Source organism: Chiloscyllium plagiosum, unplaced genomic scaffold (genome assembly GCF_037043375.1).
Source record: "Chiloscyllium plagiosum isolate Xiang-an unplaced genomic scaffold, Cpla_swu_hap1 HiC_scaffold_35, whole genome shotgun sequence".
In the NCBI taxonomy this organism is placed as follows: domain Eukaryota; kingdom Metazoa; phylum Chordata; class Chondrichthyes; order Orectolobiformes; family Hemiscylliidae; genus Chiloscyllium; species Chiloscyllium plagiosum.
The window spans coordinates 35,458,898-35,475,362 of NW_028270173.1; the positions used below are offsets into that span (position 1 = coordinate 35,458,898).

At 44.8% G+C, this 16,465-nt stretch overlaps 1 protein-coding gene across 7 annotated transcripts in view; it reads right to left on the minus strand.

Annotated features, from left to right (window-relative positions):
• Positions 1-295: 295 nt before the first annotated feature.
• Positions 296-16,465, minus strand: part of LOC122541315 (netrin-G1-like) — a 95,176-nt gene continuing 79,006 nt past the window's right edge. For 5 of the 7 annotated variants that reach the window (XM_043677952.2, XM_087979510.1, XM_043677955.2 and 2 more), the window contains 4 exons: positions 15,042-15,214; positions 11,302-11,328; positions 5,873-5,938; positions 296-2,156 (listed from right to left, as the gene is read on the minus strand). In XM_043677952.2, coding sequence (XP_043533887.1) covers positions 1,927-2,156; positions 5,873-5,938; positions 11,302-11,328; positions 15,042-15,214 — 496 coding nt within the window. In that variant the 3' untranslated portion in view covers positions 296-1,926. The remainder of the gene's footprint in view (positions 2,157-5,872; positions 5,939-11,301; positions 11,329-15,041; positions 15,215-16,465) is intronic. The other 2 variants (XM_087979511.1, XM_043677956.2) reach the window with 2 other exon arrangements.

Below are 16,465 nucleotides of genomic sequence, written 5' to 3' on the forward strand. Positions count from 1 at the left end.
CTCTACTCATCCAGCTCTTCAGCTTCCAACCTAACTCTCTGTAGTCACTTTTCAGATCCTGAATCCCTTTCCTGGCTATATCATTGGTGCCAATATGTACCACTTGTTTAGAGGAATAGGGAGGGTTTTAGGGGCTAGAGGAGTTTACAAAGACACAGCAGCAGATTGGTGAAGAGGATTCTGAACTCTTGAACGAGTATTTCAAAATTAAGGTATTGCTGGACTGAGAGCCAAAGACAGAGTGTTGAGTGAATAGAATGTGCTTCTGCGTTTGGAGACTTTAAACCCTGTTACGTAAACCCACTAAATACACGCTGACTTTCAAATCCAACAACCAAAGGGAAATAATTTCCCACAAACAATGACTTCCAGTCCCAGTCAATGTGGGTTATTGCACTCGAATTGGAAAATCATTTGCTCTGAGCAGTAACCAAATGCTAAATCAGTCTAATAAATCTTTAAGGAATCTTTTAACCAAGTGTGGAAGGTTAAATTGTGATAAAGGTGCTTGGCGGAGAGTCTCAGAATCTGCTGAGTGATTTTACAAAATGTAATCATCCGAAGTATCAGATAAATGAGCTTTGATGGTAATTCTTTGAAACCAGAAAATATTTGACAGGAGTTCCAACAACAGGTAAGGAGGAGATGCTCTTGAGCAAGAAATAAATGATGATTAATGTCCCTGTCTAAGTCACAATCGACTGGAATATTTTCAGATCAATGTTTTTTTTTCTATTTATTGCAGTAAAAGCTTTAAACCCTCAGTGGAAAATAAACTCAGCGCAACGCGACGGCGGATGGAGAAGTGGTTCACAAGCCATTAAATACTTAACAAGTGTAGTCGCTGTTATAATGTGGGAAACATTGCAGCCAGATTGAACAAACCAGGATCCCATGAATAGCAATGATTCATTAATGTTGTTTGCCCCAGCACTCACACAAACTTCTGCTGTTCTGAAGTACGGAAAGCGAGATGGTCAACAAATTCTTCTCCGCCACGTGAAACTGTAGGAAAAACCTTTCATGGCCTCCTAGAATGTGCAAATTGGCCAGAAACCTCCCCCTTTCACCCCCATGAGAAAAGCCTCCAAGTACTGCAGAAGCCCTGAGCAGATTCTTCCCAAACACTGTCCTTCTCCTTGGGTTTCCATGCAGGCATTGTCCACAGCAAGGGAAAGACAAGGTATTAGTGAGACAGGGAGAAGGAAGAGCAATAGGTGGAGCAAAGGGGGGGGGGGGGGGGGGGAAAGAGATAGATAGAGAGAGGCAAGACTATTGAAGGCAATGAGTGCTGTGTCACGTGATCTTTTGTTTTCAGACGAGACATTGAAGCCCTCTCGACTGGATGTCAACTATTGCCACTCTGTCAACAATGAATTGGGGACTTCACCCCAGACATTCTGAGCAATATTTATGCTTCAAACAACAACAACACAAAGCAGGTTATCTGGTCATTGTCACATTTTTGCTGCTTGTTCCAAAGGTCTTTCAATGTCGACAAATGCACTTTGCAAATGTCCTGAGGTGGCCAAATCTCAGTCCTTTTTTCTTTGTCCCAAACTACAAACCTGGAATAATCGGCTGACATTAGAGAGGATGAATTATGAGGTGCTGCCCGAGTCCCGTGAGGAGACACAGAGAGTCCAATTTCCCCACTGACTGTCCATTCCTTTCTATGATCCAAATAAACCTGTTGGACTATCACCTGGTGTTGTGTGATTTTTAACTTTGTACACCCCAGTCCAACACCGACACCTCAGTCGGCCTGGGTGACTGGGCAGGCTCAGACCTCAGCTGCAGTTTTCCTTTCTGGGGGGATGGGGGATGGGGGGAGAGGGAAGGTTGGAGCGTGTTTGAACGGCGCCGCAGTAAACGCTGCATCTGTCCTGCCGCTCTCCTCAGCTTTCCGGTGGCGCTGGAAGCGGCTCAGAGCAGCGGGCGGCCGTGGGCGGCGGTGAGCAGCGCGGTCAGCGAGAGCAGCGCCCGGTGCAAGGAGGGCTCCCGGGCCGATTGTGAGACGCAGCCTTCCGCTCCCTTCCTGCACTGGACTTTCTCACACAGGAGCCCGGTGTAGGGAGCGGGGCACCGGCACCTCCCGTTCTCCTCACACACACCTCCGTTCTCACACCGTGTTAGCAAGTTATCGCACACTCCCCCTGCGAGAGAGAAAACAAAACAAAACACACAATAAGGTCAGGCCGTTGAAAATCTGCCCACATTAAAGACCTATACTTTACAGCAAGATTTTTATTAACGAGAACACACACTGGTGAATATAATAAAGAATAAGCAGTAAACTCCAGCAAATAAGAGAAAGGTCAGGAAGAAGTGGATTGACAAAGTTTTAAAGGTTCGGAAAAAGGTGGAATTCTTAAAATACGTCCAGGAGTGTTTTTCTTAAATGCCTACATGGTGAAAAGCCGATAAGAGATGCGTTAACGCTGAACATAACAGTTTTAGGTTAGATTCCCTACAGTGTGGAAACAGGCCCTTCGGCCCAACAAGTCCACACCGACCCTCCAAAGAGTCGCCCATCCCCTTCTGACAAATGCACCTAACAACTATGGACAATATAGCATGGCCAATTCACCTGGTCTGCATATCTTTGGAATGTGGGAGGAAACCAGAGTACCCAGAGTAAACCCACACAGACAAGGGGAGAATGTGCAAACTCCACACAGCCAGCCACCCTAGGTGGGATTGAACCTAGGACTCCGAGGTAGCCGATGGTAGAAGTGTCAGCAGGGGAGCATTTTGGAGATAGTGATCATAACTCATTATGATGTAAGGTCGTGATGGAAGTGGTGAAACATGGACCAGAAGTAAATCTTTTGAATTGAGGAGAGGCTGATTTAATACAATAAAGGAGAATCTCGCCAAAGTGAAATGGGAGCAACAACTTGCAGGAAAATCTACACTGGACCAGTGGGAGTCTTTCAAAAAAGAAAATATTGAAAGTGCAGGGCCAATTGTGAAGATGAAAAGTGGGACCAAAAACTCCAGAGAATCCCTGTAGATGCTGAGGGCTCAGAAAATGGGGAGAGGTTACCCACAACAAAACATTGAAAGTGAAGAAGGAGTGTGAGAAAACATTGTTGAGTAATGTTAAAAATGGCAAAACACCAGGTTTTAGTCCAACAGGTTTATTTTGAGGCACTAGCTTTCGGAGCACTGCTCCTCTGTCAGGTGGTTGTGGCAAACACCTTATGATGGAGCAGCACTCTGCAAACTAGTGCCTCCAAATAAAACTGTTGGACTATAACCTGGTGTTGTGTGATTTTTTTACTTTGCCCACCCCAGTCCAACAGCGGCACCTCTAAGTCTTGGTGGGTAATATAAAGGAAAATATAAAGGCATTTCATAAGTATATTGGGTAATAACCTGGGAAAGAATAGTGCCCATTAGGCACCTAAGTGCCAGACAGTGGTGGAGTAGATGAGATTTTTAAATGGTTACATCTGTGTTCATCTGATAGAGAAGAATGATGTAGATATAGAAATCAGAGAAGAAGACTGTGATATGCTTGATCAACTGGATGCAGGTTTGCTCGCTGGGCTGGAAGGTACATTTTTAGATGTTTCATCACCCTACTAGGTAACACCTTCAGTGGGCCTCCGGGCAAAGCACTGCTGCTGATTCCTACTTTCTATTTATATGTTTGGGTTTCTTTAGGTTGGCGATGTCATTTCCTGTTCTTTGTCTCAGGGGGTGGTAGATGGGGTCTGAATCAATGTGCTTGTTGATAGAGTTCCGGTTGGGATGCCATGCTTTTAGGAATTTTTGTGTGTGTCTCTGTTTGGCTTGTCCTCGGATGGATGTGTTGTCCCAGTCGAAGTGGTGTCCTTCCTTATCTGTATGTAAGGATACTAGTGAGAGAGGATCATGTCATTTTGTGGCTAGTTGAAGCTTTTGTATCCTGCTAGATAGTTTTCTGCCTGTTTGTCCAATGTAGTGTTTGTTACAGTCCTTGCACGGTAATTTGTGCTTGTTCTTCTCAAAACTCACTATGCTTGAACAAATTGCAATTGATAGGAAGGAGGTTATAGCTAGTTTAAGATTGTATAAATTGCCAGGCCCAGATGAAATGTATCCAGGCTGCTGTGGGAGGCAAGGGAAGAATTATATTAGTTTTCAGATCCTCTTGGGACATAGGAGAGACACCACAGAACTGGAGGACGTCTAATGTGGTACCATTGTGGATAAGCAGGAGGCTGGAAGAACACAGCAAGCCAGGCATCATCAGGAGAAGTCACTGTTTCAGGTGTAATCCTTCTTCAGGACTCCTAAGGAAAGGCTTAGATGACAGTGTGTTAGAGATAGGCTGGTTATATTAAACAAAATGACTTGTAGATTTAATCCTGAAAAAAAAAAGAGATGATGCATTTTGAGAGGACTAAAAACACAAACACACAATGAATGGGAGGACTCCGGGAAGTACAGAGAATTAGCTGTACAGTACCATGAGCCAGTTTATTCAGGCAATGAGACAACTGAAGGAAATGTTTATGATGCAAGTGAGATGAAACATTTGTGGTGGTGTCAGTGCAGGAGAGGGTCAATCAGTGGTTTTCAGTGAGTGAGTGGGAAGTGCAGGAATAATAAGTCATTCTGGAGGATGAGGTAAGGTGAGCTGTTGCATTAACATGACGCATACAGTACAGTTCTGAGAGCTGCAGTCTGGGTGAGCCTTGGTGACTTGGAAATGCAAAGGCAGAGGTAGTGCTGGCAAGTATGAGGCAGGTTGTGGATATAGGTGTGGATCTTTGTGGTGGTGGTCTGGGAAAAGGACAGGTTCCTTCTCCCTCCATGCCTTAGAGTCATAGAGTCACAAAGTCATGTAACAGACCCTTCATCTCAATTTATCCATTCCAACCACATTTCCTAAACTGGAACCATCCCATTTGCTGCATTTGGCTTATATCCCTCTAAACCCTTCCTAACCATGTGTCTATCCAATGTCTTTCAAATGTCATAATTGTACCTGCCACTACCACTTCTTTGAGCTGCTCATTCCATAAATGTACTACCATCTGTATGAAAAAGTTGCCACTCAAAGTCCCCCTTTGAATCTTTTCCCTCTCACCTTAAAACCGTGCCCTGGGGAAAAGACCTTGGCTATTCCAGCTACCATCACCATTATTCATGAAGCAGTCAGACAAACTTTCCCTTCCTCTGAGCCACTAGTCAAAGATTGAAATTGCAATACCCCAGTGCTAGGGATATAGCTCCTGACTTGCAGTCTCTGAAGTGGTGTTGTTGTTGGGCTGTAAATATAGCACGGAGTAGGGGAAGCCAAAGGTTATGTGCAGTGGTGAGCATTTCCACCCTCTCTGGCTGTGCGATTCACAGAGAAAGGTGCCCAAAAGTACAATTGCATAATTAACGCTGTGATGGGCTGAGGATTGCAACAGAAATGCTGTTTTGAATCGTGATGGACTGGGTGCCAGGAAGCTCACTGGGCAAACTGCTTTATCGGAAAATGAGAGAACTCTGCCAATATTTCTAGATTGAATTATGGCACTGCCCACCAGCCGAAAGAAATCCTGGTTTGATTTGTTGTCATGTATCATAAGTGCACTACCTTTAAAGCAAATGTTTCAGAAGAAAATGTGTACTATATGTAGAAAATGTTGGTAGATAGAACGCGTTTGGACTTTTCAATTATGTTTGATGAATTACTACTTGGGTGGACTCACGACTAAACAAACAGAGTGAAGATTCTGAGGACAGGTCAGATAGAAAGCTACTGCAAGGAGACAATAAGATTGGTGACCAAAAAAACCTGGGTTTGAAGGTGCTGAGGTACAAACTGGATGTTTGAATGCATTCTATTTCTTCTGAAAACTCAATCAAATTGTTTGAGAGATCTTACCTTGCTCTGAATTGGTGCCCTCAAGTGATGAAATACTTGGCCTTGTGTGAGTCAGCTTTGGATCTGCTGCATGTATCAGGAGAAATCAGCAATATCAGTCACAGATGGAGAACAATGTCTGACCTCAGTACAGCATCTCTCACAGAGACACGCATACCCAAACACACATGATAGACAGACATATTTATGGACAAACATATTCACTTACAGACACAAGGACAAAGATGTGCTCACACAGACAAACACAGGCACAGAAAAACATGCAATGATCAATCAATCAATTAATCAGACTTGACACTGAGAAATCAGTGGCAACATTAGGGCAGATGATCAAAATTCAGTGAAAGAGTGAAATTTGAAGGAATTTCTTTGAGCAGCTGAAACAGGTGAAGAGATTGTGAAGGTGAGGGAGGGAATTCAAAGGTTTTGTGGTCAGGCCACACAGTTTCTAGATGTATTTCTGATCCCATGTTGTACACTTTGTCGGTGTGATGAGTTAAGGTCATTTGTAGTTATAATTGTTCTCTGTCAGTATGTGAAGTTAGAGCCATCCTCAGTTATTGTGGCTCCTTCATGGTCAGTGTGTGTAGTTATGGTCACTTTGGGTATGAGTGGAGAGTTATAGTCACTCCAATCAGTATTGGGGAATCAAGGCTAGTGTGGTGAGCTATGGTCACCCTGTCAGTGTGGAGTGTTATGGGTCATTCTCAGAGTGGGTGCTGGTTTGAATGTTGAAGTGATGTATGGTTGCAAACAGGTGAAGCCTGGAAAACTCTTGGAAAAAATGTGAACAGGTAGAATTGATCAATTTTGCAGCCCTGAAGCTGGGATTGTAACAGGCTCCTTTTGGTCCTGGTATCAGACTTTCTACAAAAACTCCCCCTACTTCATTTTCACTGTTCTCACTACGATGGTTAAGAAGTCCTTTCTTCTGAGCAGAGACATACATCATATATCACAAATTCACTCCTCCATTACTCGAAGAAATTATATCAGATACAGGGTGGTCTGGTGGCTCAGTGGTTAGCAGTGCTGCCTCACAGTACCAGAGTCCTGGGTTTGATTCCAGCCTCAGGCAACTGTCTGTGTGGAGTTTGCACATTCTCCCCCTATATCTGCATGGGGGTGAGGTGAATTTGCCATGCTAAAGTGTCCAGGTGCTCAGGGATGTGTGGGTTAGATGCATTGGTTAGGGTAAACATAGAATAATAGAGTAGGGGAATGGATCTGCGTGGGTTACTCTTTGGAGGGTTGGTGTGGACTTGTTGGGTCAAATAGCCTGTTTCCATACTATAGGGATTCTATGATTGAGATACATCAAATAAAGAGATTTCTGATCCCAGTGTCTATTAACCTTCTTCTGTTCATCACAATCCCTCTCCACCTCTATACCTGTGACATAGTCACTCCCTGTTTATGCCTGTACCCAAAATTGGAGGTGTAGTGGACAGTGAAGAAGGTTACCTCAGATTACAACAGGATATTGATCAAATGGGCCAATGGGCTGAGGAGTAGGAAATGGTGTTTTATTTGGATAAAAGTGAGGTGCTGTAGTTTGGAAAGGCAAACCAGGAGAGAACTAATACACTTAATGGTAAAGTAATGATGTTGCCAGGGTTGAAGGGATAGTAGGCTGGTGCTGTTTGCCCTGGAGCACCGGAGGCTGAGGGGTGACTTTGTAGAGGCATGGATCGGATAAATAGACAATTTTCTCTGTGACAAGGGACTTCAGGAATAGAGGGCATAGGTTTAGAGTTAGAGGGGAAAGATTTAAAAGGGACCTAAGGGGCAACTTCTTCATGCAGAGAATGATGTATGTATGGAATGAGTTGCCAGAGGAAGTGGTGGAGCCTGGTACAATTACAACATTTAAAAGTTATCTGGATGGTTATATGAACAGGAAGCAGTTGGAGGCACATGGGCTAAGTGCTGGCAGATGGGATTAGATTAGGTTAGGATATATGGTCAGCATGGATGTGTTGGACCATAGGATCTGTTTCTGTGCTGTATATCTCTCTTACTCTATGTCACACAGTCAATCTCTGTTCACCTGTACATTTGTCACAGTGCCACTCCCTGTTCACCTCTACACCTGTTACAGAGTCACTTCCTCTTCACTCTTACACCTAGAATCAGAGACTTTTGCAGGACAGGAGGCCATTAAACCCATTGTGTCTACACTGATTGCCAAAAGAGCTATCCATCTTGACCTTCTCTCCAGTCCTATCTCTGTAATCCTCTAAATCCATTATATATCCAGCTGTCTTGTGGAATCCACCTCTGTCACTTTCTCAGGCAGTGCTCTCGAAAGGGAGAAAGTGAGGACTGCAAATGCTGAAGATTAGAGCAGTGTGGTGCTGAAAAAGCACAGCCAGTCAGGCAGCATCCGAGGACCAAGAGAATCGACGTTTTGGGCACCTTCCTGATGAAGAGCTTATGCCTGAAATGTCGATTCTCCTGCTCCTTAGATGTTGCCTGACTGGCTGTGCTTTTCCAGCACCACATACTCGACAGTGCTCTCCAAATCTCACAACTCTGAATAAAGAAGTTCCTCCATATCTCACTCCTAGCTCTCTTGCTGACAATGTTGAAATTGTGACCCCCTAGTCACTGACATACCAATTAGTGGAAACAGAATATCCTTCTTTACTCTAACAAAATTGTTCAAAATTCTGAACACCTCAATAAGGTCACCTCTTAGTCTTCTTTGCTCCAAGGCAAATAAGTTTGATTTCTCTCATCTTTTCTTGTATCAAAATCCCTCACTCGTGCTGTCATTCTAGTAAACCTCCTTTGCAGTCACTCCTTTGCAGTGCCCACAACTGAACACAATACTAAAAATATGGTCTGACCAATGATTTGTGGAACTGTAGTGTCACTATGCTTCTACTTATAAAGTATCACTATGACTCTATAAAACTTCTTAACTGTTTCAACTTGACTGGTCACCTTCAGAGAATATGCACGTGAGTCTTTCTACTCCTGTACTTCCCTCAAAGTTATACCATTGAGCGTGTATTTTCTCTAAATGTTTCTTCTATCAAAATGTATTATCTCGCATTTTCTCTGCATTGAATTTCATCTGCTAGGTGTCTGCACATTTGGATAACTTGTCAATGTTTCTTTGAAGTCGCCCAGTGTCATTCTCACTATGCTCCCTCACTTAGCTTCATCTGCAAATTTAAAGATTTTGCCCTCAACCCCCATTTATAAACTTACCATAAAATCAGATTAAGGAAGGGTCTCAACCTGAGTCCCTGGAGAACATCACTTTCAATTTGTCTCCAATCTGAGAAATGTCCAGCTAAAGCTACATGGTTTCCCATCATTTAGCTAACTTCTAATCCATGTTGCCAATGACCCATCAATCCCAAACATTTCCAACTTGCTTATCAACCTGCCAAGTAGCACTGTATCAAATTCTTTCTGTAAATCCAAATGTACAACATTCACAGCACTAGCTTCATCCATGACCTGTGTCACCTTACCAAATAACTCATTTAAATTTGTCTCACATGACCTGCACTTGACAAAGCAATGTTGACTGTCTAGTATTAACTGATTTTTCTTGAACTGTATATTTATCTTATCCTGTATTATAACATCCATCAGTTTTCCCATTACGGATGCCAAGCTGACTGATCTGTAGTGTCCTGGGTTAACCTTTGCCTCTTTCTTAAACAACAATCAGACCTTGGGTGCACAGTTCGCTGAATGTAGTGCCACAGGTAGACAGGGTGGTGAAGAAGGTGTTTGGCACTCTTAACTTCACTGGTCAGAACATTGAGTGTAGGGGTTCAGATGTCATATTTCAATTGTGCAGAACGCTGTTTAGGCCATATTTAGAATACTGTGTTCAATTCTGTTGCAAAGATGTTGTTAAATTGAAAAGGTGCAGGAAAGATTAACAGGATGTTGTGGTTCTGTTCGCCAAGCTGGGAATTTGTGTTGCAGACGTTTCGTCCCCTATCTAGGTGACATCCTCAGTGCTTGGGAGCCTCCTGTGAAGCGCTTCTGTGATGTTTCCTCTGGCATTTATAGTGGCTTGTCTTTGCCGCTTCCAGTTGTCAGTTCCAGCTGTCCGCTGCAGTGGCCAGTATATTGGGTCCAGGTCGATGTGTTTGTTGATAGAATCTGTGGATGAGTGCCATGCCTCTAGGAATTCTCTGACTGTTCTCTGTTTGGCTTGTCCTATAATAGTAGTGTTGTCCCAGTCGAACTCATGTTGCTTGTCATCTGCGTGTGTAGCTACTAAGGATAGCTGGTCGTGTCATTTCGTGGCTAGTTGGTGTTCATGGATACAGATCATTAGCTGTCTGTTAGTTCGACTGGGACAACACTACTATTATAGGACAAGCCAAACAAAGAACAGCCAGGGAATTCCTAGAGGCATGGCACTCATCCACAGATTCCATCAACAAACACATCGACCTGGACCCAATATACCGGCCACTGCAGCAGACAGCTGGAACTGACAACCGGAAGCGGCAGAGACAAACCATTATAAATGCTGGTGGATACATCACAGAAGCACTTCGCAGGAGGCTCCCAAGCACTGAGGATGTCACCTAGACAGGGGATGAAACGTCTGCAACACAAGTTCTCAGCTTGGCAAACAGAACCACAATGAGCACCCGAGCTACAAACTTCTCACAAACTTTGATTAACAAGGATGTTGCCTTGACTGGAGGGTTTGAGTCACAGAAAGAGGCTGAATATAGACTGGGGATTTTTTTCCCTGGAGTATCGGAGGCTGCGGGATGACCATAAAGAGGTTACAACATCATGAGGGGCATGGATAGGGTGAATAGCTAAGGTTTGTTTCCTAGCATTGACACGTGCAGAACTAGAGGGGATAGGTTTAAGGTAGAGGAGAAAGATTTATAAAAGGACTTGAGACGTAACTTTTTAATGCAAAGGATGGTGCATGTCCGGAACAAGGTACCAGAGGAAGTGGTGGAGGTGGGTACATTTACAATCTGCATGGGGGTATGAATAGGAAGAGTTTAGAGGGATATGAGCAAAATGTTGGCAAATGGGACTAAGTCAGATTGGTACTAAGTCTTGTCAGTACGGATGACTTGAAGTGCAGAGTCTGTTTCCATGCTGTATGACTCTAGGACTCTATAGTGGTGTCACATTTGCAATTCTCAAGTCCTCAGGCACTATTCCTGTGTTCGGAGAAGTCTGTTACAGCTGTGCAGAGTCACTCCCTGTTCACTTCTATGCCTCTTACACAGTCACTTCCTATTCACTCCTACAACTGTGATACAGTCACTCCCTGCTCACTCCTATACTTCTTACACAATCACACCCTCTTCAATCCTCCGCCTATTTCTCAGTCAGTAAGGGATGTGGGAAGTTTGAGGGCATCAGTTTGTTCCTGATATGGAAATGGGCTCGAGATCCAAGTCATATTTACAACTTACAGCCACTGATGTCATTGTCAGGGATACCTGGAGAGTGAAACAGAAACAAAAAGAATTAGAAAGTTGAATGGTTAAGAATCTTTATTGATAAACCAAACAAATATAACAAATATTGTATGAGGTTGAAGTTGACCTCTCAAATGCCCTGACAACTTCAGAGGGTTCCATGAGGACAGCATGATCAGTTTGGGCCTGTACTGGTTAGAGTATCGAAGAACGAGAGGTGACCTTTTCGAAACATAAACATTCTTAGAGGACTTGACAGAAGAGATGTGGAGAGGTTGTTTCCCCTTGTGGGAGAGTCTGGAAGCGGAGGGCATTAACTCAGAGTGAGGGGTTGCACATTTAAGAAGTGAGGTGGATTTCATTCTCTGGCAGATGAGTGAATCTGTTGAATTCTTTACTGCAGAGGGGTGTTGAGGCCAGGGGTCATTGAGTATATACAATGGTGAGATAGTTGTTTTTGTGGGGAAATCAAGAGTAATGGAGAAAAGTGGGAAAGTAGTGTCAAGGATGATCAGATCAGCCATGACCTCACTGAATGGTGGAACATACTCAATGGGCTGAATGGCCATTTTTGTCTGATGGCCACTGGTATTCACATGTGAAGCAGAATGCCCTTGGTGAGATGAGGTTGATTTGTAAGTGTGAGGTTAGTGGGTAAGCACATTATCATGAGATATGAATAATGTGTAAGTGCATAAGGTTAGCATTTCAGAGTGTCACATAGAATGCTTGGCTGTTTAGTTGTGTCATTATCTTTTTTTACAGATCTCTATGTATTTTACCAGCAGCTATCTCTCTGGTGTTTGTGTGTGTGTGTGTAACAATTTTGACCTCACCCTCATAATTTCACTTTGGTCACTATCTCTACATTACACTGACAGAGGGCTTTAAAATCAGGAAGATTCTGAATGAGTAAATCAGGCTAAAATGTTTCCACTGACGGGAATGGTCATTGGATAAACATATGGATGATAATGGAATAATGTAAGTTAGATGGGCTTCAGATTGGTTTCACAGGTTGGCGCAATGTCGAGGGCCAAAGGGCCTGTACTTTTCTATGTTCTAGGAGAGTTGATAACCAGAGAAGCCAGATTAATTGTAGTTCATTACATAAACATCAGAATGAAGATTTATTTTGACATAGTGAGTTATGATTGATCTACAATACAAATGTTTGAAAGAATGTGGAAAGAAATTGGATAATAGCTTTCAGAAGGGATTTAGAAAAATACTTGACAAAGGAAGCAATTGCAAGGCTGTCATGAAAGACCTTATCAAAGTTTATAACATAATAAGGAATATGGATAGACCTAATGGCAGTTGTCTTTTCCCAAGGATGGGGAATCTCAAGACTAAGGGGCACATTTTTAAGGTGAGAGGAGAGAGATTTTAAAAAGACATGTGGGGCAACTTTTTCACACAGAGGATGGTTCTGGTGTCGAATGCACTTCCTGAGGAAGTCGTGGAGATGGGGACAATTACAACATTTAAAAGACATTTGGGTAAATACATAAATAGGAAAGATTTGGAGGGATATGGGCCAGGGGCAGGCAGGTGGGAATAGTTTAGTTTGGAATTATGTTTGGCATGGACTGGTTGGACCAAAGGGTCTGTTTCCATGCTGACTCAATGAGGGGACTAAGACTTAATGCTGCCTCATAGCACCAGGGATCCAGGTTCGATTCCAGCCTTGGGTGACTGTCTGTGTGGAGTTTGCAATTTCTCCCTGTGTCTGCGTGAGTTTCCTCCGGGTGCTCTGGTTTCCTCCCACAATCCAAAGATGTGCAGGTCAGGTGAATTGGTAATGCTAAATTGCCTGTAATGTTAGATGCATTAGAGTCAAAAATAGAGTGGTGCTGGAGAAGCACAGCAGGTCAGGCAGCATCCGAGGAGCAGGAAAATTGATGTTTCGAGCAAAAGCCCTTCATCAGGAATGAGACTGGGACCCTCGGGGCTGGAGACATAAATGGGAGCTGGGGGGATAGGGTTGGGGAGAAGGTAGCTGAGAGTGCAATAAGTGGATGGATGTGGGGGTAAAGGTGATAGGTCAGAGGGAATGGTGGAGTGGATAGGTGGGAAGGAATATTGACAGGTGGGACAGGTCATGAAGATGGTGCTGAGCTGGAAGGTTGGAATTGAGGTAAGGTGGCGGGGGAGGGGAAATGAGGAAACTGGTGAAGTCCACATTGATGCCATGGGGTGGAGGGTCCTAAGGCAGAAGATGAGGCGTTCTTCCTCCAGGCATTGGATGGTGAGGGAGTGGCGATGGAGGAGGCCCAGGACCTGCATGTCCTCAGCAGAGTGGGATGGGGAGTTGAAATGGGGTGGTGGGGTTGATTGGTGCGGGTATCCTGGAAACATTCTCTGAAGTGCTCTGCGAGAAAGCATCCAGTCTGCCCAATGTAGAGTAGACCGCATCGGGAGCAATGGATACAATAAATGACATGTGTGGAAGTGCAGGTGAAACCTTGATGGATGTGGAAGGCTCTTTTGGTGTCTTGGACAAAAGTGAGGGGGGAGGTGTGGCCGCAGGTTTTGCTATTCCTGCGGTGGCAGGGGGAGGTGCCAGGATGGGAGGGTGGGTTGTTTGGGAGCGTGGACCTGACCAGGTAGTCTCGGAGAGAACAGTTTTTATGGAAAGTGGATAAGGGTGAGGACGGAAATATATGTTTGGTGGTGGGGTCCGTTTGGAGGTGGAGGAATTGTCGGCTAATGATGCGATTTATGCGGAGGTTCGTGGGGTGGAAGGTGAGTACCAGGGGGTTTCTGTCCTTGTTGCAGTTGAAGGGGTGGGGTGCGATGGCGGAGGTGTGAGACACGGATGAGATGAGCTGGAGGGCATCATCAACCACATGGGAAGGGAAATTGCGGTCTTTAAAGAAGGAGGCATCTGGTGTGTTCTGTGGTGGAACTGGTCCTCCTAGGAGCAAATGCAGTGGAGCCAGAGGAATTGGGAATACAGGATGGCATTTTTGCGGGAGGTAGGGTGGGTGGAGGTGCAATCCAGGGAACTGTGGGAGTCAGTGGGTTTGTAAAAAATGTCAGTGTTGAGTCGGTCATCGTTGATGGAGATGGAGAGGTTCAGGAAGGGGAGGGAGGTGTCAGAGATGATCCAGGTGAATTTAAGGTCAGGGTGGAATGTGTTGGTGAAGTTGATGAACTACTCAACCTCCTCGTGGGAGCACGAGGTGGCGCCAATGCAGTCATCAATGTAGCGGAGGAAGAGGTGGGGAGTGGTGCCGGTGTAACTATGGAAGATGGACTGTTCCACGTAACCGACAAAGAGACAGGCATAGCTGGGGCCCATACGGGTGCCCATGGCTACCCCTTTGGTCTGGAAGAAGTTGGAGGATTCGAAGGAGATCTGGATTGTTAGGTGCACTAGTCAGGGGTAAATATAGGATGGGGGGAATGGGTCTGAGTGGGTTACTCTTCGGAGGGTTGGTATGGACTTGTTGGGCAGAAGGGCCAGTTTCTGTACTGCAGGGAATCTAATCAACTATCAGAATCATGATGGGCTGATTGGTCTCTGACTGAGCTTTCTGACTCTGTAATTGTGAAAGTGCACACTCTAAGTCTCTGTTTACACATTAACATAATTACAAATGCCCACCGCATTGTGTTTGGAATTGATGCATTGCCGGAGGGAAAGGGCTGACAACGCGAAATATGAAGTGAAACACCCCCTCCCCCCACAGGTGCTAGACTGAGCTGGAGAGATGTTCATTACTCACAGACATTGGCCGTCCCTTTGGGGATGGGGAGGTACGAGCCCGCTCTCCACCGTCGGCCGTGAAAACCTTTCTTGCATCGACCGCAGTCCGGCCCCGTGGTGTTGTGCTCACACTCACAGCTCAGCTTCCCCTTCTTCATGACACAGTTGTTGGCGTGAAGGTTACACTTGCACCTGACAACACACAACAGCAAAACTCCGGTCAGCTCTGTTTAAAAAAATAACCCAGAAGTCCGCTCCTCCTTCATCAACTTCACTCTGCAAACAGTCACATTTTTCATCCCGGGTAGTGTGTGTTTGAAATTCGCAGCTTTTGGTTGTGAGAGAGCAGCAGCAGCAAGGACAGGTTGGTTGAGAGCGAGAGATAGAGTTTACAATCAGCTCAGCCATCCTCAGACCTTTAAAGCAAGGATCTGCAACATCAGCGCTTCATTGTTTGATGCCTGCCCAAAACTTTGGGATACCCTCAGGTTTCTGGAACTGCCAGGTTATTGTATTTTTTCCCTTAAAAATCATCATCACACTTTGCATTTGTCTAGCACCTTTGAGGCAGTAATCCATAGCTTACTGGGAGAGTACAGAACAGTCTCTCATGGAATCCCTACAGTGTAGGAAGAGGCCATTCAGCCCATCACATCCACTGTCCAAGAGAGCATGGCACCCAGACCCATCCCACATTTCCCATCACCTGCACATCTTTGGACTGTGGGAGGAAACTGGAGCACACGGAGGAAACCTACGTGGAGAACATGCAAACTCCACACAGACAGTCATCCCAAGGCTGGAATCAAATTCGGGTTCCTGGTGCCTGAGGCATTGGTGCTAACCACTGAGCCACCACACCACCCATATGACCATTAGTTGTCATGTCTTCAGCAGTTTGGACCCTAAGATTTGGAATTACCTCTCTAATTCCAAGGCTCTCTCTTCTTTCGTCCGACTATCAAGACTGCCTTCTTTTGGCCAAGCTTTAAGACAATGCCCAATTCTGTGTCTTGGTGTCACATTTTGTCTGGTTAAGACTCCCATGAAGCACTTCAGCCCATTTCACTACCACAGGGGTGGTAAGGGCATTATCTAAATGCTGTTCATTAAATTTGGAAAGGGTGGACCTTCTGCACAAACTCTCTGCAAGGAAATAGGGTACACGGGTGAAGCCTGTTTTCCCTGTTGGGGAGTTCACAAACCAGGGGTCATAGATTCAAGCCGACTGGCAGAAGAATTAGAGGGGTATGAGGAAAAGCATTACTACACAGAGATACTTGGAATTTGCAGCCTCACAGCGCCAGGGACTCGAGTTCGATTCCCGCCTTGTGCGACTGTTTATGTGGAGTTTGCACATTCTCCCTGTGTCTGCGTGGGTTTCCTTTGGGTGTTCCAGTTTCCTCCCACAGTCCAAAGATGTGTAGGTCAGGTAGATTGGCC